We start from the raw sequence: 25,737 nt of genomic DNA, 5'->3' as shown, positions 1-25,737 counted from the left end.
GGCTTACTCCAAGCTCCTCAGTTAGTTTCTATTGCCTTGACAAATACTGAAGTCAACAAATGAGAGTGAACGTTTAAGTATAATCAATGAGAAAGATGAAGATGTTTAAATGAACATGTTCCATTTTCAGAGGATAAATATACAAATTTTAAATGAGTTTGAAATAGCACTGGTAAGTTAAATGACTAAACTGTTATAACAAGGGTAACTTCTGTGATGTATTAGCAGTTCAGTCAGCTCCTAGGAAGCAAAATTCCCAATTTTACATAAAAATTTAATACAGATAAAGTCTTATGTGTAAACTGATGACTTCACAGACTGATGGACTGAAAGAAAAAGTAACAAAATTGGAACGGTTGGAGACCAATGACTAGAATAAACAAATCTGATTACATTAATATAGGAAGTAGGACTCTACTTGACATACATAATTTAAAAGACAGCTCACAAGCAATGGAAAAAGAAATTCAGAATGCCCTCACTGACCTTAAAATTCATGTAGGACACTCACAAACACCTGTTAACCACAACCTATTAACCTTAACTTACACTTAGAGTCACAGCAGAGAGCAGAATGGATTTCAATTACAAAAAAGCTGCAGCCCTAGTGTTCCCAGATTGAATTTGCCTCTAAAGAAACAAGAGAAATCAGCAGAAGCTCCACCTCCAAACAGACAATTTGAAAATAAAATTTCATCTAACAGGAATTCAATGTTTTAGAATTCTTAATAAACTGAAAATGTGATAACCATAAAAGCAAATCCAAAGCAAGTATGACTGAAGTTTTTGCTTTCCCTCCCCAATTCATCTAGTCAGATTCCACTGAACATTGGTTATTTTGTAAAGAATGTAAACTATGAATGGCTGTCACTATAAGCACAAGCAGGATGCATTCTAATCATCAGCTATTAAAAGCTTTCTCCCATTAGGAAAGTACTTGTTTTCATCTATTCAAACATGATTCAATTGCCATGTGAAGTGCAATCTGCTGTTGCTATTTTTACAAATCTTTTTCAATGTAATTCTTCAAAAGCTATTCAAGTAGCACAGAAAACTCCAACCATCCTCAGTTTGAAAATATTCTTTCCCTCATTGAAATCTGACTCACAGAGTAGCCCCATCAACTGAGTTTGAAGGATTAGGATTTACCATTTCACATAAATCAAATTAAAACAGTACTTCAGAAAACTATTATATTCTCACACAATTGTACTTGAAGACAGCTTAAGAGAAAACTTCAATTTCTTTCATTTTCCTAACTAGCTATATTCACCAAGACAGCTGTCTTTCAAAGGGCATGAGGAGAAGGATTCCCATGCAGAGCAGAGATCCTCCTGGAAGCATCCCTACAGTACAGAATCCTGATTTGATAGAAAATAAATAATTCAGGATAAATACTTTCCATGTATTTCATGCTGTTCATAATAAATCCAGCAAAACCACAAGTTATCCCATGTTCGACTTGTGAATACAACAAATTAAGGAAATACCAGTAAAATAAGAATTTAACTCTTGAGAAACAAGAGTAGACAATCCAAATCTGTAAAGAAATTAATTTCCCAAAAATAATTTTTGTTCAAGATGCTAATATTCAAAGATAAGGCAATTTTATGAATTCCTTGCAAGTGCCTTTTAAACCATCCAGATTTTACCTGTGCAGGAGAGTTAGCTTCTTCACCCTGCTTCTTCTTTTTCTTCTTCTTTTTCTTGGATTTGCCACCTGTAGAACTCTGAAGAATTTGCTCTGCTTTTTCTCTTTCATTATCTGAAATCTTCATACAGGAACAGAAGGTATTTAGCATTTAAAATGACAATGAAACATACCTTCTATAGACTAAACAAATTAATAGCTATAAGAAATTGCATATACAAGTGTAAATGAACACAGTCTTATCTGTTCAGTTCATTTTAGAAAGACCACATTCTTTACATGCTATCTGGTAATACAAGTAGAGGAGATGGGAATGGAAGAGGCAACAGAGCACCAGGCACTAGTGGAATGGAAATGCTGTTTTTCATACTGAGAATTAAATACTGTCAAGAAGTATTTATAAAAACAGATCTAAATCCTCTAAGTCTATACTGACAAGGTGATTCTTGTAATTATGGCAAGACAGAAAGGTTTAACATGGAGCTAAGTGACTTCTCTCTTCTCAGTAACATTCAGCGTTTTCTTTCTCTGTGTACAGAGCAAACAATTGTGCTACTCTTATCAGTGTAACAGCGATGAGAGATTACCTTTATCATTACCCTTTAAGTTACTTTAACAAATGGCAGTGGTAAGGACAAAGTCTTGCAGCTAAGGACAAAATACCACCTTTTACCTTCTGAGTATCAGATCTCTCTTCACGCTGAGGAACAGAAGCAATTTTTTCTTCATCTACCCAGTTTCCCCACTCTTCTGCTGGTGCATTCCAATCAGAGCTTGGATCAGCTGAAGAAAGTCCATCTACAAAGATTAAAAGGTTTTTTCAGGAATATTGCCTTACTCTACAGGTGCTCTTTTCCAATTTAAAAATGTAAAAAACCCCCTATGCATAACCCACTTCTTGATCTCAAGATATAAATACTAATTTCCTGTACTTCTGGGAAAAAAAAAGATGAAGAAAGACTTCATCAATAAGTGGAGGACTTTGTAAAGTAATGAGTACGACAGTGATTTTACGGAGCCTAATCACGGCAGCAGCTAGCTAGATGCAATTGCTTCAAAATATTTTTCTAAACTGTGTGAAGAGATACAAATTTAAGAGTTGCTCTCCATCTTAAACTGTTCTCTAGATTTTCTTCCTAGTTTGTGAAAAAATTAGGATGAACTGTAACACAGATCAATCTTACCTTAGTAAGATTCCATTACAAGTGATATATCTTAAACTGTAAATCTTACTGACTCAAGAGTCATCCTGTAACACTGGCATTTTTAATTTTTTTAATAATCTTTTTTTCTTAAGTCCATACTGTATTTTACTATTGTTCATTTATGATGGAATGACAGGCTTAAAGAGTCAGATAAAAATTAAAAATATCTGAAAGGAATAACTAAGCCTAAGACTTTCTTAGTAGAAAGTTACAACAAGCTGATTTTAAAAGAGAACACGTTGTAAAAGACTGCATTTTCATTTCACATTTATATTAACATCACAAATATTTCTCCCGCCCGCCCCCCATCCCCAGTCTATACCAAATTGAAGAGCCAAACTTGGTCTGCCAACTATGGCGAGATTCAATTTAAACAACTGAAAATAAAGTCAAAATAAAAAGCAGTAACAAACCCAATTAAATTTACTGGCAAACATTATGAAGACAAAAATACACTAAGATCTTAAGATTAGTTGGAATATTTAGAACAATTAGAAACTTTCCTAATAAAAATATTATCTTAATTACACCTATTCCAGATGCTAAAATTTAGTGATTTGAAAAAAACAAAAAAAATTACTCAACACTTTTCAGTTTATTTACTGCCTTCTCATTAGTTGCTTAAGAAAAAAAAAATCTATTCTTAGTAATAATAAAATTTAGTAGTATTTGTACATCCACTTAATTTCCTTGTCCTGATCCTGAAAAAGCAGTAAGGTGTATCTGTGTATCTCACTGGATAAACTTGCATTTGCCCACTTCTGTTAGTGTACCATAGTTGACAACTATGATGAAATTCTATTAACAGATGCCACAGCCGTAAACATTCTATGCTCAGTTATGTGAATCAATTATGCTTTGGATAAAATGTAAAACCAATGACTTTCAAATGGTTAACTGAAATGTGCTTCCCTTATCCTTAAACAGAAAAAACACAAAAGGTAAGTTTCAAAATTATCTGGTATCAGAGCAGTCATGCCAACAGTGGTGAAGTCAAGGCCTACATCAATCTCTTCCACTTTTGCAGTCATTTAACTGCAAGAAGTGGTTCTTAGAGAGAAGGTAGCATGCATGGCTGCTTTTGTCAACTTCTGGAACAATTTTTCAGGTCAATGCCCTAATGAGATGCACTACACATTTTTATAAACAGGGAGGAGAAAGTGGGGAGTAAACACCAACTTTACTGTAACTCCCTAGCAATTTCAGTTATTTCTATCCTGTACATGCTTCCTAGATATGTAAGAACTTCCTACAATTCCTCATTTGCTAAATGAGAAAAGTTAGATTAAATACAAGAGTCTGATGTCATCTTAACTTTTCAGTAAGGTACAAACATGTAGAAACAAACTCTGACTCAAATTCAATTTACTAAATACATATTTTGCTGACTTGCAGTAGATTTTTCTCATCACTTGCAGCAAGACGGTTTTATTACAAAGATTTTTCCAGCAAAAGCCAGAATTACCTTAAAATGCATGAGCTTTCTCACTTCTGAGTTTGAATATCCAAATATTTTTCCTAAAATTTAACCATTTTCTATCAGAATTTGTCAAAATACTTCTAATTCCTTTGAACTGTCCGTTAGTTTTACAGAAGTCAAACATTCCAGGTTTTTTCTCAGATACCCACCACTGCCTAATACAAGTAGCTAGTATAAATAACTACACTTCAATAGTAATTAACAACATTTTGTTAATGAACATTTTAGAGGAACATACTTAACCCAGACCATTCATCATCAACAGGGGGTTGAGCATGACTTAAATCCCACTGAAAATCAGAAGTACCAGCCTGAGAAACCGATTCACTGTTGGATCCTGAAAGGGAATAAATAAAATTGTACTTGTAAGTTGGCAAGCTTCCTGAAGTTGTCTTGGGGAAACAAATCCAATCAAAGTAGGAAAGGAAGACAAGAGGCTCAAAGAAAAACGTCAGATTCTAAGGACTGCAGAGGACAGGAAAACTAGTAGGCTCTTGTGCATGAGGTATATTCAGAAAACAAGGAAGCTGAAGAAGAAAGACAAAATAAAGTCATGAGAAGAACATAAAAAGAGATAAAGGTGAGTAAAAGCAGTCTCCTCAAACTGAAAAACACATTTTATGGGTAATAAAATTGTTACTCTGTATCAATAAGATCTCTTACAGGGAGAAGTTTAAAAGAAAAGATCACTTGAAAGAAACCTCTTTAATTACATTGCAGATCAAACAATTAAATTATACATTACTAAGAATCCAATTCTCATTTAAAGCGAAAGTTTTCAAGAACATAAAAGCAGCAGGATGAACAACAGTAAGGCCGATACCATCATGATAGCAGAAGGTGGTACACATCTAACATAATTGTTTTCAGAAAAATATACAACAAACAAAACCATTTCATAAAAAAGTAAACCAAACAAAAGCTTAATTGTAAGCATGAAATAAATTAATATTTTACTATATGATGAGACTTCTGAAATTCAGTTTGAATAGTTCTGGGTCTCTATTTTACATACACCTCTGCAAAAGATACCTCAGACGACAGAAACATGGACATGTTCTGATTTCTTTTGCAGTCACTTTGCATTACAACGTTGTTGGCTAAGGTGCATCAAAGACAACAATACACTTCACTTTTTCATATTTCTCTTGAAGTTGAAATGGTGGCATTACAGCTGAATCTTAGCTCAGTCTGCCATTCTACTTTATTTAATAAACTTTCCTAAGTTTTAGTTTAGAGACTGAACTTGGATTCAGGTGGCTGCTTGGGATTTTTGTTTTTTTTAATTAAAATTCTCTGTCCAATTAAGATGCTAGACACTAAGCCTGAGTTCAACAGTTAAAAGCCTGTAAACTGCAATACAAGCAAATACAGCCTAAGTGCATAAGCACTTGGTCAGCTACTTCAGAAAAGAAAACTGACATGCCAAGCTCATGGCGTAAGCAAGCAAGAGCAGAAAACCTGACATATGACCCTTTTAATGAATAATAAATCATTGTAGGACTTATGTTAGTTGTTTAACACACAGGATTAATATGAAGCCAGGTTTGTACTCTAGCAATTTCACCCTTCAAAAAAGAAAACCCCAGAGCTCAGCATTTCCATTTGTCATACAGAAAAAAGACTCAAGACTTCAAATCCTGCCTACGGAACATATTTTCGAAGTAGTGATTCAGTTCCTTGATAGGGAAAAACTCAATCATCAAAAAACAAACCTCCCAGAAGACTGGGATAAATACGCTTTCCTAGAAAGAAATCTTCAGATCTCTAACTTGAAACATTGCAATGCTGAACAATCTCTTATGCCCATTGTTTAGACTTAACACACAAACAGGAAAGCTAAATAAGAAATCACTGAATCATAGAATGATTTGGGTTAGAACACACCTTAAAGATCATCTCATTCCAACCCCCTCTACTTCCAAACCTTCTTACTAATATTCTGTGAATGCTCTAGTTTTTGATTATCAACTTAAAACAGTTACTTTACTGCATAATTTCAGTGTAACAAATAGCTTTTTAAGTGTCTTCCACCTCTTTACAGCACTATTTTCAAAGAAAAGTGAGAAAATGCATATTAGTAGCACTTTGCAAACTCTACTCCACCTGGTGGAATAGAAGAGAGTGGAAAAAACCTTTGGAAAGGCACACATACCAGAAACTCCAGGAGTTAATCCAAATGAGGAGAAAGAAGTAGAATTCTGTTCAGAGGTATTAATCCTTGCATCCACATTCCAAGCAGCTGTGGGGGAAGGGGAGGGAAAAAAATAAAAAGAACTTCACACACTGCTGGCAGTGTTGAAAATTTAGCTATTTAATTATGAATCAGATCAAAAAAACAGTGGCTACTCCAGCCATGATGACATTTCACACAACTGAGGGCATTAATCAGTGCTGACAGAGATGTGACTTTATGAATACATAGCCTGAAACAATTTTCAAGCTTTCCAAGATCATCTTCCCTTTACAGCCTTTTCTATATATAAACTTCTCACAAAAGAAAAGTGAATTGTTTTTTGAGCCCCGTACTATTATATCTCCCATTACTGCAGTCATTAAGTTTTGACAAGTACACGTAGATGGAACACATCTTGGAGTAAATTATATATATAGGTTAAAGAACGGAATTCAAAAATTCAGAACAAATTTTGGCAAATAGGAGATACTGCTTAAAAATGAAGACATACTTGACTGTTCAATGTAGGGCAGAAAATACGCAGAAATAGCCAGTAAAAACTACTAGCAGCTTTTATTTAGAATTACATTTACTTAATTGGGGGAGAAGGGGCTAAAAACTGGACAGGTATTCCAGATGTTGTCCAAAAAGCAGATAGTCACTAACCCACAATTTACTGACTCCTGTGTTAATGCACCCCAGCATACTATTGGTGTCCTTTGCAGCTAGGATCTACGGCTGGCTCATGTCCAACTGGGTGCCCACTAAGACTCCTTACTCACAAAGCTGCAATCCAGGCAGTCAATATCCAGGTAGGGTTGCTTCCAACCCAGATTCAGCACTTGACATTTGTCCTCACTGAACTTCCTCGGGTTCCTGTTGGCCCATTACTCCCATCAGGTTTAGGTCCTTCTGGATGGGATCCCTGACCTAGACTGTTTCAACTGATTCCTGCCTCCACATTTAAGTTTGCTGTAATCTGGAAATGGGATGTGAATGACATGGTTGCTTCCTCCAGGTCACTTACAAAGATGATAAATAGGACAGTTCTAAGTACAGCCCTGTGATATCCCCTTGTTACCAGCCTCCAGGGAGAGTAGGACTTACTAACCATTACCTTTGGCCTGACCAGTTTTTCAACTGTTCTAGTTTGGATACAACAACACTGTGAGAGACAGTGTTGAAAGCATCAGTCAAGTCATCATGAAAGACTTTCACTGCTCTCCTTCACCCCCAAAATTAGTAATTTTATGAGAAGCAAAGCAGCCTGGTCAGACATGATGTATCCTCAGTAAAAAAACCAAAAAAAAAGCTGGTCACAGTCACTAAGAACTGCCTTATTAGAATATATAGCAGAACACATCTAGCCAGAACATGAAAAAAGCCCTTTGCTTCTACTTGGCAACAGTAAAGCTTCCAAGGGTATATCAGATCCAGCCTCAGGAACTCCATTTCAAGATATGCCAGAGAAATAAAACAAGGTCTAGATTTGTGCAGATTATGGCTGGGGTAGGGTTGTGTTTTGGATTTATGCTGAAAGCAGGGTGGATAATACAGGGATATTTTTGGTTTTGCTGAGTAGTGCTCCCATAGAGTCAAGGCCTTTTCCGCTTCTTGTATCCATGGCAGCAAAGCAGCTGGGGCTTGTCTTCCCAACAAAAAGTTGGAAAGAGACACAGACTGGACAGCTGACCCCATCTGGCCAAAGGAATATTCCCTACCATGTGGCATCATACTCAGTATATAAAGTGGGTGAAGAAGGAGGAAGGGAAGGACATTTGGAGTTACGGTGTTTTGTTTTCACAAGTCACCATTACACGTGATGGAGCCCTACTCCCCTGGAGACGGCTGAGCACCTGCTTGCCCATGGGAAGTAGAGAATTATTTCCTTGCTTTGCTTGCAGGCATGGCTTTTGCTTTCCCTATTAAACTGTCCTTATGTCAACCCATGAGTTTTCCAGCTTTTATCCTTCTGATTGCCTCCCCCATCCTGCTGGTGGGAGAGTGAGCCAGTGGCTGCAAGGGGCTTGGCTGCTGGCTGGGGTTAAGACACGACAAGACTAAAGTAACACTGCTGACTACAAAGGAACACTGCCTTCCACAAGAGATGAGGATTACTTAGACTGAACAGTGGGAAGGGCCATGTTACAGCATTTAATAGTAAGTTGATGATTGTTGTCCAGAAAGAAATCATGAAATCTCTTCTCCATTATCACTGTGGGCAGCACAAGTGACAGAGGCAGAAAATTGTGCTGGATTCTAAAAAACAGTTTCTAATGAGAAAAACAGTGTAACACTAAATGTCACAAATGTTGAACAATCTTTATGCCTGGGGCCTAAAAAATGCCTGCCAAAACCGAACACAGTTGATTTGATCATGTTTGACCAACAGAACAGACTTACAACCTGGGGTTTATGACATTATTTAAAAGAAGTTACACTTTAAAATGGCTTAGTAATCATCTTCAGAACTTTATGAGAGTGATATACAACATTGCATTCCTTCACAGAAATGATTTTATGTTAGACAAACTCAAAACCCCCAGTTTTAACTGTACAGAGACATAGATGCTAAGCCATCAGAACTTACAGTAAACAGAAATTCAGTTAACATTTCACTAGACCACATCAAGATTTTTTAAAATATATAAATCTAAAAATATTTCAGAGATCCACTACTAGAAAATACATTTATGTAAAAATGCGTATGTGAAGCAAGTTCTTGAAAATAGCTTACCAATGGGAGTGAACAAAGAACGCTCTTTCCAGGGCCTGCCCACCAGGGTTACACCCCAGTCCTTTCCACTCCCATTAGCATCTCCAGCATCTTGGCCCCAAGCCAATGTCTCAGTCTTCCTCTTCCCAGCTGCAGCTGAAGGAACAGATGTCCATTTCTCCTCCCCTACACCAATCTGTGAGGAGATTTTTACAGACTTCTCATTCCAGCTTCCTCCATTTACTGTATGGCTTTCACTCAATCCCGGAGAAACTTAAATAAAACAACAATGAAAGGATTATTTAAAAGAAGAACTGGATGAAGAATTAAAATATCACTTACATGCACATTCACTTAAAAAACCACCGAATGAACAGCAGCTTTGCTACACCACTGTGATATAGACAGGGCTGCTGCTCTGTCTCAGCTGATTTTCCAGTTCAGATGATATGCACCATCTGCCTACTAACTTGAAGAGTGAGGAAAAACCAGCACCAACTGCACTCTCCTTCCTCATCCTTTTCTTTATAGGGCTGATGTATTGGTGAACCAGTGCCTCTAGAATAAAAAAAGGATGCGGAAAGTGCTTTCAACACTGTCAGCTAATTTCTCTCACAGAGTTTGGTGATGACTTGTGGAAAAGCCCATGAACTAAATGGAGAATATTTTGTTTTATAACTGCATACAGCAGTTCTCCAAGCAGGATGTAGACAAAATTACCAAGTATTAGAAAATACCTCCCAAACGCTACACAGGATTTACAAAGAGCATAGCTATCACATTGACCATAGAGTCCCTCGCAGTAAGAGATAAAAATCATAGTAACGCTCAATTTGTAAGTAACATATTTTATGTTACACTAAGGTAAAAGACCACAACACTGCAAGAGTCTCTGTTACATGTTACCCTGATGAGAAATTACTAGCCACCGCAAGTTTAATGTATACTTTGAGAAGTCAGAAGTACAGCAGATCATAATAGAAGTTTTTAAAATTTATGTCCCTATAAAATATAGGGGCTAGTGCACCCAGCCTCACTTCCTATATATCACAAACCTTTCCCAAAGTGCTTTGTATATCAAATCCCCTTTCTCTTTTTATATATGCAGTGGAAAAACCAGAAAACCTGCTCTTTTACAAGCAGTTAAGAAATATTTGCATATTACAGGTGTAACACTTAAACAGTAAGCCAAACCCTCATGCACAAGTCAGTATCATATGCCAACAAAAACTACAGATCAAACATTTTATTTTTCAAATGAACTTGTAACTCAGACAGCATGAACATGCCCAATTCGAGCCAGCCTCACTGACACAGAATTAGTTAGGTGAGATATGCCTAGATTTTCTCAGACAAATCAATTCCAAACACAGACATCTGTAAGGTCACCACTGCTGTACAAAGAGCACTGCTCTTTCTCTACAGCACTAGCATTGCTCTTATCAGTTAACTTCCTCCTAGCATAATATGAAGTCTTAGGGAAAGGCAACAAAAGAACACTGAAGAGACAGAAACCAAACTGCAGCTGGCAGAAAAACCTTTCTGCAACTTTGCAAAAAGGCAGCTGAGGTTCTAAAGCAGGAGCTTGATTATTCTCTGTTTATTATACTACTCTCCTGTCAAAAACTTTAACTTCTAAAAGACCAGCAAGTTTTCACTGAATCACAGAAAACTTAAGATTGAAAAGGATCTCTCAAAGTCACCTAGTCCCACCTTCTGTTCAATGCACAGCAAACTTCAAAATTATACTACATTATTGAAGTTCTGGAAACCATAAAGGCTGACTGCCCAGAGATGCTTTGAACTATCTCCTGAAGGGCTTTTTTCCTCATGACCAGTCAGAATTTCTCCTTACTGAAACTTTATTATCTCTTCCTGTCCTCCCATTAGGCTTCTCTCAAGAATACAGCTCCCTTCTTCTGCGCCATGGTACAGGAAGTTTGCACGTGAAGTAACACTCTCAAAAACAGGCAGAAAGGGATTCACTTTCTGGATCGGCATGCTTTTAATAACTTATTTGTTGACTTGCTTATTTACACTAGCTACTTTTCATTAAAGCAACACAGCTAATGTTGGCTGTATGTAAGAAACAACCATCTTGATTTCATTCTGTCAAGCTAATTCACTTCAAGCATTATTATAGCAGTATCTGTTATTAGAAAACTGCTAAGATTCACTAGTCAAATATTTTAAGTTATGTGTATGACATATGTCAAATATATTCTTTTACAAACATGCATTTATATTTAAGAACTTTCAAAGCAAATGTATCTATGGATGTCAAAGGAGTATGTAAAGAACTGAGTAACTTGTGTATATAACCTGAAACAAATGTAAACAATAATCAGGACTTGTGAGCTCTTTGCAGTTATCTACACCATGGTTTTCTTTGAGCAAATAATTCATTAACACAAATAAGTGAGTAAGTTTGAAAAGCTAGCATAAAGAATTTTTCAGCAGAGCTTAAAAATAAATGTTACTGTTCTGTATATAAAAATTTTTATAATAGATAATCTGTCTGAAAATTCTAGATACTGAATTGTATTTCCACATGTAACCGAGACTGTTTTCAACTTCTTAAGAAACAACTGCAACATAGAAGTGTAACATTTGCCTAGCCAAAAGAGCCAGATGTATAGCAAAGTTTCATATCAGTAACTGCTCAAAATCCTGCACTGACAGTTGCTGCTTTCACTTCTGTAAAATACTTCTCTAGTCACTTACGATGCCCAGTAATGAAAACTTTTTACCTTGTGGAATTGATGACTCCCCCTTTGCAGGTTTAGAGCTGTTAATCTGTGCATTTAGAAGTGCATCACCTAATTAAGAAGAGAAACCAAAGCTAGATGAAGCCTTTTCAAACAGCAACACCCGTAAAAATCTTCTAACAATCCATTACTGATATTTTAAGAAAAGAATGTATTAGTACCTCACACAATCCAGAACACGTAAGAACAAAATTAAAATGCTCTATTTTTTATTATTTGTATTTATGTTGCAGACAGAATGAACTCAAAGTGACTTAAGACCCACATACCAAGTAACGGCACATTTCAAAGAACTTTAGCTACTCTCCCAGTGAATGAAGAGCAGAAATCTAAAACACAGGTTTGTCATTTACAAGGAAAGAGTGGCTCCAAGTGTTTCAGACCTGTAACTATTTCTAACTTCTGCCGTACCACGAAAACACTATACAGCTGAATTCTTTTTGGATTAGTTTTGCACAAGGTGATACATAAGATACAAAAAAAGTATGATACATAAAGGATTCTGACTAGAGAGGTTACAGTAAGTTATGGTTAGCAACAGTGTATAAAGACAGTTGGAACTACCATTTCTTGAAGTTCTGTGTAAATGGACAGGGGGTAAAAGGCAACAGGAAACGACTGATGTAGTCCTCCAGGCAAGAACTATGCACTCAGTCAAGGTGCAAACGAGTGTCAATAAAACAGGAGGGTGAGGCATAGAAATTTCATTAAACTGTTTCAAGGTACCAGACAGTTGTTAGGCTCAGTCTTTTTGTCACTTTGCCAGATCATCAAATTTCATTTAATAAAAGCACCTATTTCTCAGTTTTACCTGAATATGAATTCCTGTGTCTACACATGCTTTAAACCAGCCCATGCAATCTTTCTTTTCTATAACAGCAGCAGCCATATCTATTGAATCCTCAACTATAGTAATTGACTACTAAATCTCAGCCACGTGGGCCTTACCATTATGAACAGCTTTAGTACAGGATACTATTAAATCTACGTTGGAAAAAAAACGCCTACATGTTATGCAGTGAATGATATTTAAAGAGAACTTCAGGGGCATAACCTTCCCACAAGGAAGCACTCAAAAAGTTAAGGAGTTAGTGCTGCCTGCAGCAGTGCTGAGGATGCCTTTGAAGTTTCTGGAAACAAAGGGCGAGGTCACAGAGCACAAGTGAAGGAACAGGGACATGCCTACAAAGCAGTGCAGCAACTGACAGTGCACCAGTATGGATGGAGGCCAGTGTCTTAGCCACTAACTCCAAAACACTCTCTTTAGCTTCCCCAAAAATATGGCTAAAAAAAGGGGGGAGTTTTGCACTATGAGGAAGTACTTTTTCACAGCTTGAAATAATTTCCTCAAGAGTTTCACCTGCAAATATACCTATCATACATCCAAAACAGAGTCACTATTTAAGCATTTGAGTAAAGGTATCTTTATAGGACACATTCACAGACCTATCAAGCATCATACCTTTATTTTTTCTGAGACCAACCAGAAGTGATGGTGTAGGCATCAGTTGTTCAATGGATACAGTAACTATATTTTCTATACCCTGGAGATTTGCTTCTCCTGAGCCACCGTCATTGAGCACCTTGTCTCGCTTACGCTGCTGACGCTTTTCTCTGTTACTGATTTTTGTTTCCCAGGCTCCTAAAACATCACCCAAATGAAAACATAACTAAGTCAAAGAGGAAGGAAAGATTTTTAGCTTGTACCATATCAAACGAAGTCTGAGGGCAGTTTAACCAGTCAGCTTCAACATTAGTTTGAGAACACAAACAAATGGCCAAAGGTAAGTTTTTCTGTGATAATACTTGGCTTCACAGAGCAAAACATGAATAACATGAGCACCCTACTGTCCAAAACTTCTCAGTTTTTATAAGACTACTTTCAAAAATATCAGTTGAAGTTACTAAATACTGTTGTTTCAAAGATTAGATTCCCAGATACAATATGTGACTGTGGAGTTATGAGTTTATGTTTCTTTATGAACCAAACACAAGTAAATCTTAAACAGCATTTAAGCCAAAATGTTTGCATTTTGTGTATGTTTGTGTTCAGTACCTTCATCAACTTCCTTTCCATCTAGACGAGATGTATCCTGAACCGTTTTGGAATCTGCCTTTGATTTCTTTTTTTTCTTTGACTAGAATAAAAAGAAAACATTATCTTAATAATTACTTACTGATCACTTGGCATAGTGATTCAGAATTCCCTCCCCCTTGCCAAATACAGGAATAAATTTAAAACAGATTTTCCTGAACAACCCTCTGTGAAAGACTTATGCAGCACAGAAATGGCAGGTGGGGGGAACATTACTTATGCTACAGAGTACAAAGCTGGGTAGAAGCAGCTGCTGGCAGCATCACCGCCACAGAGGAGTAATGAGCTGTTTTAGCAGGCAGATACCACTCTGTCAAAATTTGGTTTGTGCAGAAGTATAAAGTTACCCATGGAGAAATAAATAATGCCAGCAACTCCTTTTAAAAAAAAGGTAAAAAAAATCCAGCTTGGAAATTACTTCAAAACGTAAGGTGCAATTAGTGCCCATACATCAAAAACTTTTTCCCCCCCCAAGGCTTCATCAGTTATGGCTTCTTGGATATAAGAGCTAAGCTAAACAAATAGGAACGCACATGACTACTGCAAATAGTTTTGGCGCAACAGGTAGCAATTATAGAGTGTTGAAAAGATAGTATTGAGAAAAAAACCCCAAGATATTGGGAGAAAATATATCACAGAAAGCCTTGGAGTTCAATTTTTTGATAAGCTAAAGTGATGGCAAATTGACTTGACTACCTTCTTAGAAAGAAAATACAGTACTGAAAAGCTTTTCAACCCAGTGAAGAAAGGTGTAAGAACTACCAGATAAACATGAATGAAAAACAACAAGACTTTTAAAAGAAATATGGTTATCCACTCAAATGTTATAAGGGGAACTATTCACTTATTCACTGTCTCTGAAATAGTCTAAAAATGCTGGATGTCTTTCTGAAATACATCTGCCACAGTCAGACTAGTAATTGCCAGTTGTATACCTGAGTTCTCACTATTTGGTTTTCTAGTCCTAAATGTCCAAGAAGCATCTAACAATCCCTCTAGAATTCAGAAGAGGTAACACCTAGATTATTACCACAGCTGCTGCAGATATTCTATGGGCCCCCACAATGGCATGCAGGTCACATGCCATAGAGTTACCACGCCCCAAAAGTAATCTGTAGTTTCAATACAGGTACTGAGAGCAGTATAGCTTGTTAGTGCAGCTGAGATGATAAAAAATTCACTGTTTATATACAATGCTGCATCACCACACCTATAACATTTAGGGAACTGATTTTGAACAGTTAACTCATGGTTTAATGCACTAGGGGACCCAAACTACAGATGCACCCAAACTGAATTCTCATTTGCTCAGCAGACTACCTTTACCCACACACCAGCTAACTAACTTCTGAAAAGTCTCCAAAAGAGACTTTCAAAATCAACCTTAGAAGAATTGATTCTAAAAATATGAACAAGTCAAATTATTTCCTAGGGCAACTTACAAGGGAAGAATTAAAAAGGAAAGTGAAAATTAGCATTAAAATGAGTTTAAATTGCCTCCTGAAGCTCAAACAGAGGAAAGATTAGCAAGTTTGTACCTTTGTCTCCCATTTGCAGCCAACCTGAGACTGGAACCTGAGATCTTAAAGCTTCCATCTACAAAGCCATGACTACCCAACTGCCCTCTGGCAATAAGAGAACACCTGAAATTACTTCAAAAGCCCAGACAACAATTCAAGATGACTAGTCTTCCAAATTGTAACTTCAGTTTCCTTACATAACTAGCTCCTGTGGAAGTACTGACATCAAAATTTACAGTTCTCATGAAACCATCAAAGTTTAACAGCCGAAGAAGAAGTTTGTGATTAACAAACACTGTTTTTAAAAAAATCAAGAACGCAAATCTTGAAAATGCGTTTACTTTCCTAAACTGTGTTACGCTGTTCTGAACAACCAGAACCATCATTTTTTTATCAAATTTACTCAACACCTGCTAAACTTTGTACTGTACCAGTCGCTATCTCAATAACAAACTGACTGTAACAGCAAGAGATGTTAAAGCCAGAGCAAGCCAGCCGGTCGTTTTGCAGAAGTCTATGCACTCAGAGTGTCACCTTCTGCAACACACAAAGATGCTAGTGTTGGCTCTGCCAGCATCCTAAGAGCACACGAGGAATACTGCAGGCCTGACAAAATTTTTGAAGTCTTTAACATGCATTGTATCCCATACAAGAACAAGAGAAAAATAAACCTTTCTTCCTGATCCCTAGTTGACTAATTATTTCTAGTATTCAAGACAAAGCAGTTAAGTGCTTACAAACAGAATGGAGTATGACATTTTAACTTCCCACAGTCTCATTCACAGAGTCACTTCTTAGGTAACAGTGCCTTACACTAAACACTAAAAAATCCCCTGTACTGTGGCAAGTCACTAATTGCAGAATCATAAACCCTATGAATGGCCACAGTCCAGACATTACTCAAAGCTTCCCCTCCCACAAAGCAGAAAAACATGCATGAAATTCGCAACCCTGAAGCAGCCAAGAAATACAGAAACACAGAGGATATGTGATTTTCACTGAAAGCATATGTTGAAGCACAAAAAAATAACCATGCCCTTCAGGCCATAGATTATGTGTATTCATATACGTATGCACATGCACATATGACTTTAATCACAGCCATAGTCTTATACCAACCATCCCAAAGATGGTACACAAAGACACATACACAGCACCCCTCATAACCTTAGCAGGTTTATAATGTCACAAATGTAACAGATGCCCTGAGAAGCCTTACCAAATAATTAGAAGCCTGTACAGTTACCTGTAGTTCAAACAAAGTTCTTAAGTATGCTTTTAACTGAAGGGTAACAATTTACTCCTGAGGCAATAATGTTTTGCCCAGGATCTCCCAAAGTGATATGAAAGCACAATCTGAATAATCATCCATATCCACTTAGTGGTACTCATTTCCTAGAGCTGCAGCTTCAACTTCACATTTTAAAACTCAGATCACTATGTTTGCAGTTTTAAGGTGAAGTTGAGTTTAGGATTTAAACACCTTACCTACTCGAAAACCTGCAAATAGAGTTATTCATTCAGGTTCAAGTTGTGTTATGTTCTTGGGAAAAACCCAGCAAAGTCAATCTGATATGCAAAACGTGGGGAAGAGAAAGAGGCACACAGCACGAAACTTCAAGGCAAACCTATTTCACGGAAAAGTCATTCAATTTGCCAATCACAAAAACATTTAAAACCCTACAGCAAATTAAAAGGACACAGTCTTTTAGTACTAACAGCAAAAGAAGCTATTAGAGGGTAGTCAAGTACATTTATTAAAGCTGGAATGAGCTAAAGAAATGACAATAATCATGGAATGGCTTGGGTTGGAAGGGACCTTAAAGATCATCTAGTTCCAACTCCCTGCCATGGGCAGGGACTAGACCAAGTTGTTCAAAGCCCCATCCAGCCTGGCCTTGAACACTTACTTCCAGGGATGGGGCATCCACAACCTCCCTGGGCAACCTGATCCATTGTCTCACCACCCTCACAGCCAAGTGTTTCTGAGTGTTTATACATAATAATTTATTTTTCCTCAGATAGAGTTACAACAAAAGCACTTTACTGAAGAAAATAAGTCAGAAAACAATGACAGGGGGAAAACTTCATGCATAATGTTAGCAAAAAAAATTATCAAAGGCCTATCAAGTATATCCATGTTGCCCATAAATGACAGCATATATGATAAGACAAGAAGATTAGTCCTCACAATTCAAAAAATAACACTGCTGTTAGTGTGGTTACGTTTTAGGTAACACTGCAGATCAATGTTTAAAAATATATTTTTAATGTAGCTGTTTAATTTGCATAACAAAAAGCTCACACCAGACCTCAAAGCTCACGTGTCATCAAAAATCAAGAACTCTAATTACAAATGGATACATCAGGCAAAAGAAATAAGCAGACACATGGTCTTAATCCTTTGATTAGTAGTCCGCCAATCGGTAGACCATTTACAAGGCACTTAACAATGCTATCATTATGCTGCATCGCCATAGAAGCCATCAAAGATGAAACACAAACTTTATTTCTGTAGGCTTAACACTATCACATGATGAACAGAGATATCAGTGTTTAGTGGGGGGCTGGGAGTGGAGTTTGCTTGACAAACATTCTGTGATAAGGCATGTCTCAGAAGTTAAGAAAATACTACTTTAGCTCTTCCCAACTCCAAATTAGATTAGTACCCTTCACAATAAGAAATACAACTCTTCATTCATATAAGTATTTGTGGTTTGAAATCCTGTTAGAGTTATTAGATATTGAAATGACATACATCAAACTTCAACACTTGCTTTGTATCCACAACTGACCTTTTCATTTTTCTTTTCTGTGTCCACAGGCTGCTTTATATTGTCTTTACGGACAGTCTGTATTACTTCATCTTCAGATACATCAAGGAAAGACCGTCCATTAGGCTGTAAACAACAAGCATAAATAATAAAAAAAAATCAGAGAAAGCAGATGAAGCAAAGCTCAAATTACACTACTACTGAAATGCAATTACTTGTTGACTAAAAAATGCTTGTAAGATTATTGAATAAAGCAGACCAAATTGAGGATTGGTGTTCAAAGTATCTACTGCAATTCTGTATTTACTAAAGACAGAAATTGAAAAGGAAAGAGAACAGGTTTTCTCATTTCATCTCACTTCTATTCAATCCGGCAATTTCATAACAAAAGGTAAATTTCTGAAATTTACCAGCTTTTAAAGTTACCTGTAGCTGTTCTGAAAGCTGATTCAGAACAGCTACAGTTGTATGTGCCATAAATTATCTAATTAAATTAACACAATTACCACTTTGTAGCAATTCAGTAACAGGACTAATTTTTAAAAGTAATTTCTTCATTGACCAAACATCTGCAATTTCTATCTATGTATATCCCTCCCAGCTCACTTCCTTCACAAGTTAAACTTCACAGTAGAACAGAAATTCAAAATCAAACATGAAGCATGACTAAGCACGACACCCCATTGTTCTTTTCAGACAGACTTGATTACAAGCGTTACATTAGTCTACCATTTCCCCCTCACACAATTAAGGAAAGAAAATTAGCATGTATTATTCAACACATAAAATTAAAACTCTGGACAATCATTAAATGAGTCTTTATCTTTGACAGCAAAGGCACACACCTCAGCCTATATATTCCCCCTACAAAAATGTAGTAATTTAAAAGTAATTTAGTTTTAACAAAAAGCTGTGACTGAAATTACTCTGCTTAACTGCAGAAAAGATGAAAATATGCATAAATTATACTGCTGTCAGCCATTAATTTCACTGAGTGAAAAACAATTAAGAACAGTAATTGATAAGAGTCCACACAAATGTCACTGGTTCACATGACCCGGGTAAATTAATGACTGAAAACTAAATAAGCATAAATAGCTACTTCATAGTTGCTTTAATTTCTGCAATTCTTTCCAAATAAAGTTCAAGCTCTATTACCTTTAGTTATTTTTTGTTATTAAAAACCCAAAAGCTATTTTTAACTCTACATCACACAAACCTAATTGCTTTCAAGTAAAACAAAAGCCATATCACAACTTAGTGTGGCCTGTTCCTTCAAACATTAGATCTGATCCTCAATTTAACTGTTACAGGCATTTAAGCCTTGCCACATTGTATTATGCTTACAAACCACCCTAGGCATGATTTCACCAGTGTATAACATAGCATTGCTTACTGTAGTTAGCAAGCATGTTAACTTCTTCAGAGTAACTATAAATAGAAATTGAAAGATCAGGTCACCTAAACCCTCTTCTCCTGCAACGACGAGTTTTAAACTGGACTTCTCATATCTAATATGCAGTACATTTCCCTCATTATTCTGAAAAAGAAGTATATTTTACAAATCTGTGTCTAGGAACTCTCCAAGAAAGTTCTTCTCAACAAAGTTTTGGTATATTCCACAGGTATACCAAAGAACTGATACTCAATCTTGAAAATAACTCATTGCCAAAACTCGGTTCTTGTGCCTATTTTCTCCAGTCTGTTTAGCAGTAGAGTTAGATAATATATTTAATGCATCTAGTATTGGATGTGTATCAGAAAGTTTACAGCAAACTAACTTTTTAAATACTGTACCTTGCTTTGCTTCTTTGCTATTATATAAATACCTTAAATTGAAAAGTACTTTCTTAATCCCTCCCAACTACTCAATAAACAGAAATTTTAATCTTTAATTAAAAAAACCTTCGGCGGTTTCTCTGAATTAGTAAACTAATTCATATCCATTAAGAACCCTCTGGAAAAATTCATCCACATGACTGTGCAAAATGCTGTCTGATCATCTGATCATGTAAACAACAACCTTAAGAAATATGTTTGAAAACTTGCACTTTGATACATTCAGGGGAGAAATGCATCCCTTAATTGTAATATCCTCCTTTTCAGTAGAAGCTTTCCACACTTATTTTCTGCCCACAGATGAATCACAGAATTTTAACCAAAATCCAAGTGACCATTTTTGGATATACCAAAGACAGCAACAGAAGCAGGAAAGAAAAAAGTCTTTCTACAGTATTCATAAATTTTTCATTTTAAAAAGACAACCACAGCCCAAAGTTTAAAACTTTATGGGTAATATATTAAACATCCATCGACAAAATTAATTAATTCAAAATTGTGCAATTTATTATTTGCCATCTTTTTCACCCTCATCTTAAAGCTTCCAGGCATGATGCGACAAGGCAGAAGTAGTGCTGTCAGTAACAGTACTGATTACTGAAAGCTTTTCTTGCCTGAGGACCTTAAAATTCCAATACTTAAATAAACCTTTTTCCACACACATTCATGAAGATAGTAAGATATACTAAACGTAGAAAAGGTTTTGCTTGGACTGTCAAAATGAAAAGTACTCTTTAAGTGTGGTAGTGCAAAGGGTAACTCAGTTTCACACTTCAGACAGTATTAATGAAATTGCTATCACCTCAATCTTACCATGCAGTACTAGCCAAAGTCCTCAGTTACACTTTATAAAGATACCTCTGCTTAGAATATCCTTGGCCAATGGAAGAACCTGTTTACCAATGTTTTCTGTAAGCTTTTCTTCAGAAAGAAATTAAGCAGTTTTCTCTATGAGGCCTGAAGAATCCTACAGCCCTACTTTTGCCACTGGACCATAACATATACACAAACCAACACGAGCATCAGCTGAAAGTATAAAGTCTTTACACAATCTAAGTGCAAATAAGCACTAAACTGCCATAGTCCCGAAAGTTCTTTCAAGGAGACCAAATATGAAACTTCCTCAAATGAATGCAAATACTTTTACTAGAGTATGTAGCATTTTTTCTCCAGGTGTATGACAAACAATAGGAAGTACATAGTCAAAGTGGTATTTTCCACATCTACAAATAGATGGTGTGAATGGCTTTCTAAGTGGTAGCAGAGCACAGAAGATGGCTACTCTCTAGTTTCTGTGGTGTTTGACAGATTGCACAGAAACCATGTAAGAACAGCTTCATCTTTTTCTGCTGAAGTAGGAGGGAGAGCCAGAAGGGGAAAGAATTAAATTTAAATATCAAGTTTTATGGACAGAAAAAAAAAATCTTAATGGGGCCAAAGAACTCTGTGACAGGAGAAAAAGAGCTCTGCCTCTTCCAGGAGTTAAAACAAAAAAAGAAAAAAGCAGCTTCAGGTTTACTGCACAGAATCTGATGTAAAGACACCATGACACCTTGCTCCAAGCAGCCTGAGAAAGCCAGAACAGGCTCTGTAAACTGTAATGTTAGTGAAAGCTAAACAGTTTCAGCTCAATTTTTTTCTCAGTCTGTTCACAGCAAGTAAATAAAATAGAATCTCATAGGTACTACTGTATTCAGTCAGCGCAGTGCTACTCAAAGAAACCTATTTCACTAAGAACAGGAGGTAAGTTGTACTCTACTTAAACAGGTACTGAATAAAGCCACATGCAAGAAAAAAAGCAGTTAATACTCTTCCTCAGAAAAGCTACAGTAAAGAACGTTTCTGATCCTGACTGATGAGTGTTACACATCACCTGCCATACAGTGAGCTCAGTAATTCTGTATTAAAGTAACCCTACGGCTTTTAATTAGACATCTGTAGTGTGTTCTTAATGCTACAGACCAGTTGCTCTAAGCTTTTCTGAAACACTCACAATGGAAATCTAGACCCTGGCACAGCAAGCCCTGTAGTAAATCTACTGGTAATAGGCTTACTCTTTTCCCCTCCCAGACCTCAGTATCAGCATCGCAGCACACAAAACCACAACATGAAAATGACCAGGCAGCAATCAGTAAGAATTTTTGTTGCATCTCTGAATTTCCAATGTTATTTTGAGAATTTTTCACATGAAAGTCAGAAAACACTGGGACATGCTAATACTGGTCTCTCTAAACTTATCTTGGAAAATGAGCACGAGGCAGGCCTACTAAACTTTGTCACTGGTATAAACTTATTTGCTCTACAGTTAATGATTCCATTTGTGCATTTCCTTTTGGAGAAAGGTAGGATTTTTTTTCATCTCACCATGGAAATAACGAATACAAAGTACTATAAAAATAACTTTCAAAATTGTAACAATACAGAATGACATCTTAAAAACTACTTTGCTCTTTTGATTACAAAAAGATTTGCTCTTACACTGCCTTAACTTTATTCTATGCCTATGTAAACCAAGCTCAATAGAGTACAATTATTTATATCCACTAAAAATGTCAGTTAGTTAAGTTTTATATAAAGTTACTAAAGTTAGCTTTTATGAAGCCCTACACTACAAAGCACTGTCACGTTAACACTGAATATCTACTTATTCACTCTATCATCTGTGGTGGCATTTTTAAATGTCTTAGGCAATGACTTGCAAGAGTTTATGCCTTGTTTTCATATTGGGGTTTAAACTAAACAAATCAAGCAAAATCTAAACAATTTGTAGGATTAGTTTTTGTTGTCAAGAAGGCATAACATATTTATTTAACACTGAACTATTTACTTCTCAAGATGGCAAAAAAAATTATATCTTTAGCATACCATCTCCAAAATGGAGAACCTAGCTACAATGGAAAGATTCTGAATCATGTTTCCTCTTCTTGGTGCTCAGCATTCAGTCTCTTGCATCTTCCAGAAACAACTTCAGCATTCAATGTTCAAAGACAGGCTGGTGGCATATGCAGACTTTTTTTTTTTTTCTGTTTAAGATGGTCTAGCCTTAAGTTCTCATAAAAAAACTTCCCAAACTCCTCAAATCTTAATACTGCCACAGACTCAAGTGAAGACACAAACCCATTGTCTCTCCTTTCTCTCATCATTAGGGAAACAATTCAGATTTTATAGAGAAAGATATAATATACGACACAGTTGTAATAGGCAGGGGACATCTGCTACACTTTCATTCCTATAATCCATTTGGACATAAATAGGATTACAAACATCCTAACAACATAAAAGCTACAGAAGCAATCCCTTCAAGCCCCAAAAACTGCGACAACTGTAACCTTTAAAAGGACAGTTGACAATTTCTGCATTCTACTAATTTTCTCATAAGTGGATGCCTACTGTCAAAGGTGGAAGGTTCCCACACCACATAGCGAAGATTTAAAAAAATTTAAATTACAGGAATGATCTTTTTTAAGGGGCTAAGACACAGACTTCCTTATTAAAGGAGATGATCCTCACTGTAACAACTAAATCAGACATATTCCTATTGAGACAAGCTCACAGCAACATTGACACTAGCATGTTCTACTGAAAATACAAAGCAAAAAGCTTACTCAAGTTTGAATCATCGCAACATTTATAAGGCTTAGAATGCTGCTTCCTATAGTTTTTACTTGCCTAGACTACAACTCCTGGCTTGAAATTCTAAGCTATGCTAAGGTCTCCACCGCTGGTTGCTAACCTTGCAAGCATTCAGTGAATAATAACAGTAATAGCAGCTTTCATATAATTTTTGTTTACAATAAAACGCTTCCAAAAAGCGAGCCGTTTCTTCATCACCCAGGACTATTAACATGTAATTTACTTGGGGCAGCGCTGCTCCTCCAGGTTTTCAAACCAATCAAATAACCCAGACGACACGAGACGGCTCCAGAGCAGTCAGGACCCCCCCTCTCCCCCCCCTCCCCCACCCCTTACTTCCACAGGCAAATATCGCACGGCGGCACGGGGGGAGCTGTATGGCACCCAAATCCTTCCCACCGGCGACAGGGCCTGGGGAGCGGCAGCCGCGCTCGGGGCCGCTCGCCAGACGCGACCCCCTCGCCTTCCCACTGGGACCCGGCCGGGTGTCCCGCTGCTGTCAATAAGCCTTTCACCCCCGCTGCCCTCCCGGTCCTCACACCCCTCTCACCCGCGCCGCTTTCTCCGGCAGCTTCTTCCTGTTTCGCTTCTTTTGCTCATCGCCTTTGAGGTTCAGCTGCCCGGGGCCTGGGCCCGCCGCCTTGCCATGGCCTCCACCGGCCGTCAGGCCCGCGCCGGCCGCCTCGTCAGCCTTCCTCACAGCCGCGCTCCGCGCCGGCTTCTTGCGGAGGCCGCCCCCGCAGGCCGCGGCCAGCAGCAGCCCCAGCAACACGAGCCCCAGCGCGGCCGGGACCGCCAGAGCGAGCCAGGTGGGCAGTGCCTGCGGGTCGAAGCCCAGTTCGAGGCCCAGTTCGGCAGGCAGCAGCCCCAGCCCGCCCGACAAGGCGTCCCGCACCCGGGCCGCCGCCTCCTCAGCCCACCGGGCCGCCGCCTCCTGCCAGCTCCCCGCAGCCATCGCGGTCCCCGGCCCCGTAGAGGCCCGAACCGGGCGGGGCGGCGAGGGCGCGCTCAGGCCGAGCGCATCGCGGTCTCGGGAGAGCCGCGCCGGCCCGCCCGAGCCGGAGGCACCGGGGGTGGGGGTAGGACAGGACGCGAGGGGAACCTCGGCGGGACGCGGCTGCCTCAGCCCCAGAGCCGCCCAGGTCTCCTCCTCTTCCTCCTCCCCGCCCTCCGCCTCGCGCGCGACGTCACCGCCCCGCCGCGCGCCCGCCGCAGCGCGCCAGCAGCGCCATCACCGCCATCATCGCCGCGCGCGGGGCGGGCGGGCGGCACTTCCCGCCTCCGCCGCCTCCTTCGCCGTGGCGCGCCCTGCCCTGCCCAGCCCAGCCCAGTCAAGGGCAGTGCCGGCAGAGAGGGCGGCGGTCTCGACGTGGCAGGCGGCGAACGGGGGAGGAGCGGCGGGGGCGGCCGAGGCCGAGGGGTTGGAAACAACCTCTGAGATCATCAAATCCAACCTATGACCGAACGCCACCCTGTCAACTAGACCTTGGCGCTAAGTGCCACATCCACTCTTTCCTTAAACACCTCCAGGGTGGGCAGCCCATTCCAATGTCTGACCACCCTTTCTGTGAAGAAATTCCTCCCGATGTCCAAGGTGAAGCTCCCCCAGCACAGCTTGAGGCGATGTCCTCTCGTCCTGTCACTGGTTTCCTAGGAGAAGAGGCCGCCCCCCCACCTGGCTACACCATCCTTTCAGGGAGTTGTAGAGAGCGATAAAATCACCCCTGACCCTCATTTTTCTCCAAGCTAAACACCCCCAGCTCCTTCAGCCGTTCCTCACAGGACTTGTGCTCCAGACCCTTCACCAGCTCCATTGCCCTCCTCTGGACGTGCTCCAGCATCTCAATGTCTTTCCTGTACTGAGGGGCCCAGAACTGGAC

At 38.5% G+C, this 25,737-nt stretch overlaps 1 protein-coding gene across 1 annotated transcript in view; it reads right to left on the bottom strand.

Annotated features, from left to right (window-relative positions):
* MTDH (metadherin) overlaps window positions 1-25,016 on the bottom strand; it is a 34,368-nt gene extending 9,352 nt beyond the window's left edge. The window contains exons 1-10 of the mRNA XM_042035948.1: window positions 24,408-25,016; window positions 18,407-18,511; window positions 14,053-14,134; window positions 13,459-13,638; window positions 11,979-12,047; window positions 9,250-9,501; window positions 6,492-6,578; window positions 4,575-4,673; window positions 2,325-2,449; window positions 1,653-1,772 (exon numbers count right to left, since the gene is read on the bottom strand). Of these exons, the coding sequence (XP_041891882.1) occupies window positions 1,653-1,772; window positions 2,325-2,449; window positions 4,575-4,673; window positions 6,492-6,578; window positions 9,250-9,501; window positions 11,979-12,047; window positions 13,459-13,638; window positions 14,053-14,134; window positions 18,407-18,511; window positions 24,408-24,812 (1,524 nt within the window). The 5' untranslated portion in view covers window positions 24,813-25,016. The remainder of the gene's footprint in view (window positions 1-1,652; window positions 1,773-2,324; window positions 2,450-4,574; window positions 4,674-6,491; window positions 6,579-9,249; window positions 9,502-11,978; window positions 12,048-13,458; window positions 13,639-14,052; window positions 14,135-18,406; window positions 18,512-24,407) is intronic.
* Window positions 25,017-25,737: the final 721 nt, after the last annotated feature.

The sequence above is a fragment of the Corvus kubaryi genome, unplaced genomic scaffold (genome assembly GCF_017639235.1).
Source record: "Corvus kubaryi isolate FWS band 111438036 unplaced genomic scaffold, C.kubaryi_AGA036_p1.0 37385, whole genome shotgun sequence".
Lineage (NCBI taxonomy): Eukaryota > Metazoa > Chordata > Aves > Passeriformes > Corvidae > Corvus > Corvus kubaryi.
Note: the sequence above shows the minus strand (reverse complement) of the source record. Positions and strands in the feature narration are given on the sequence as shown.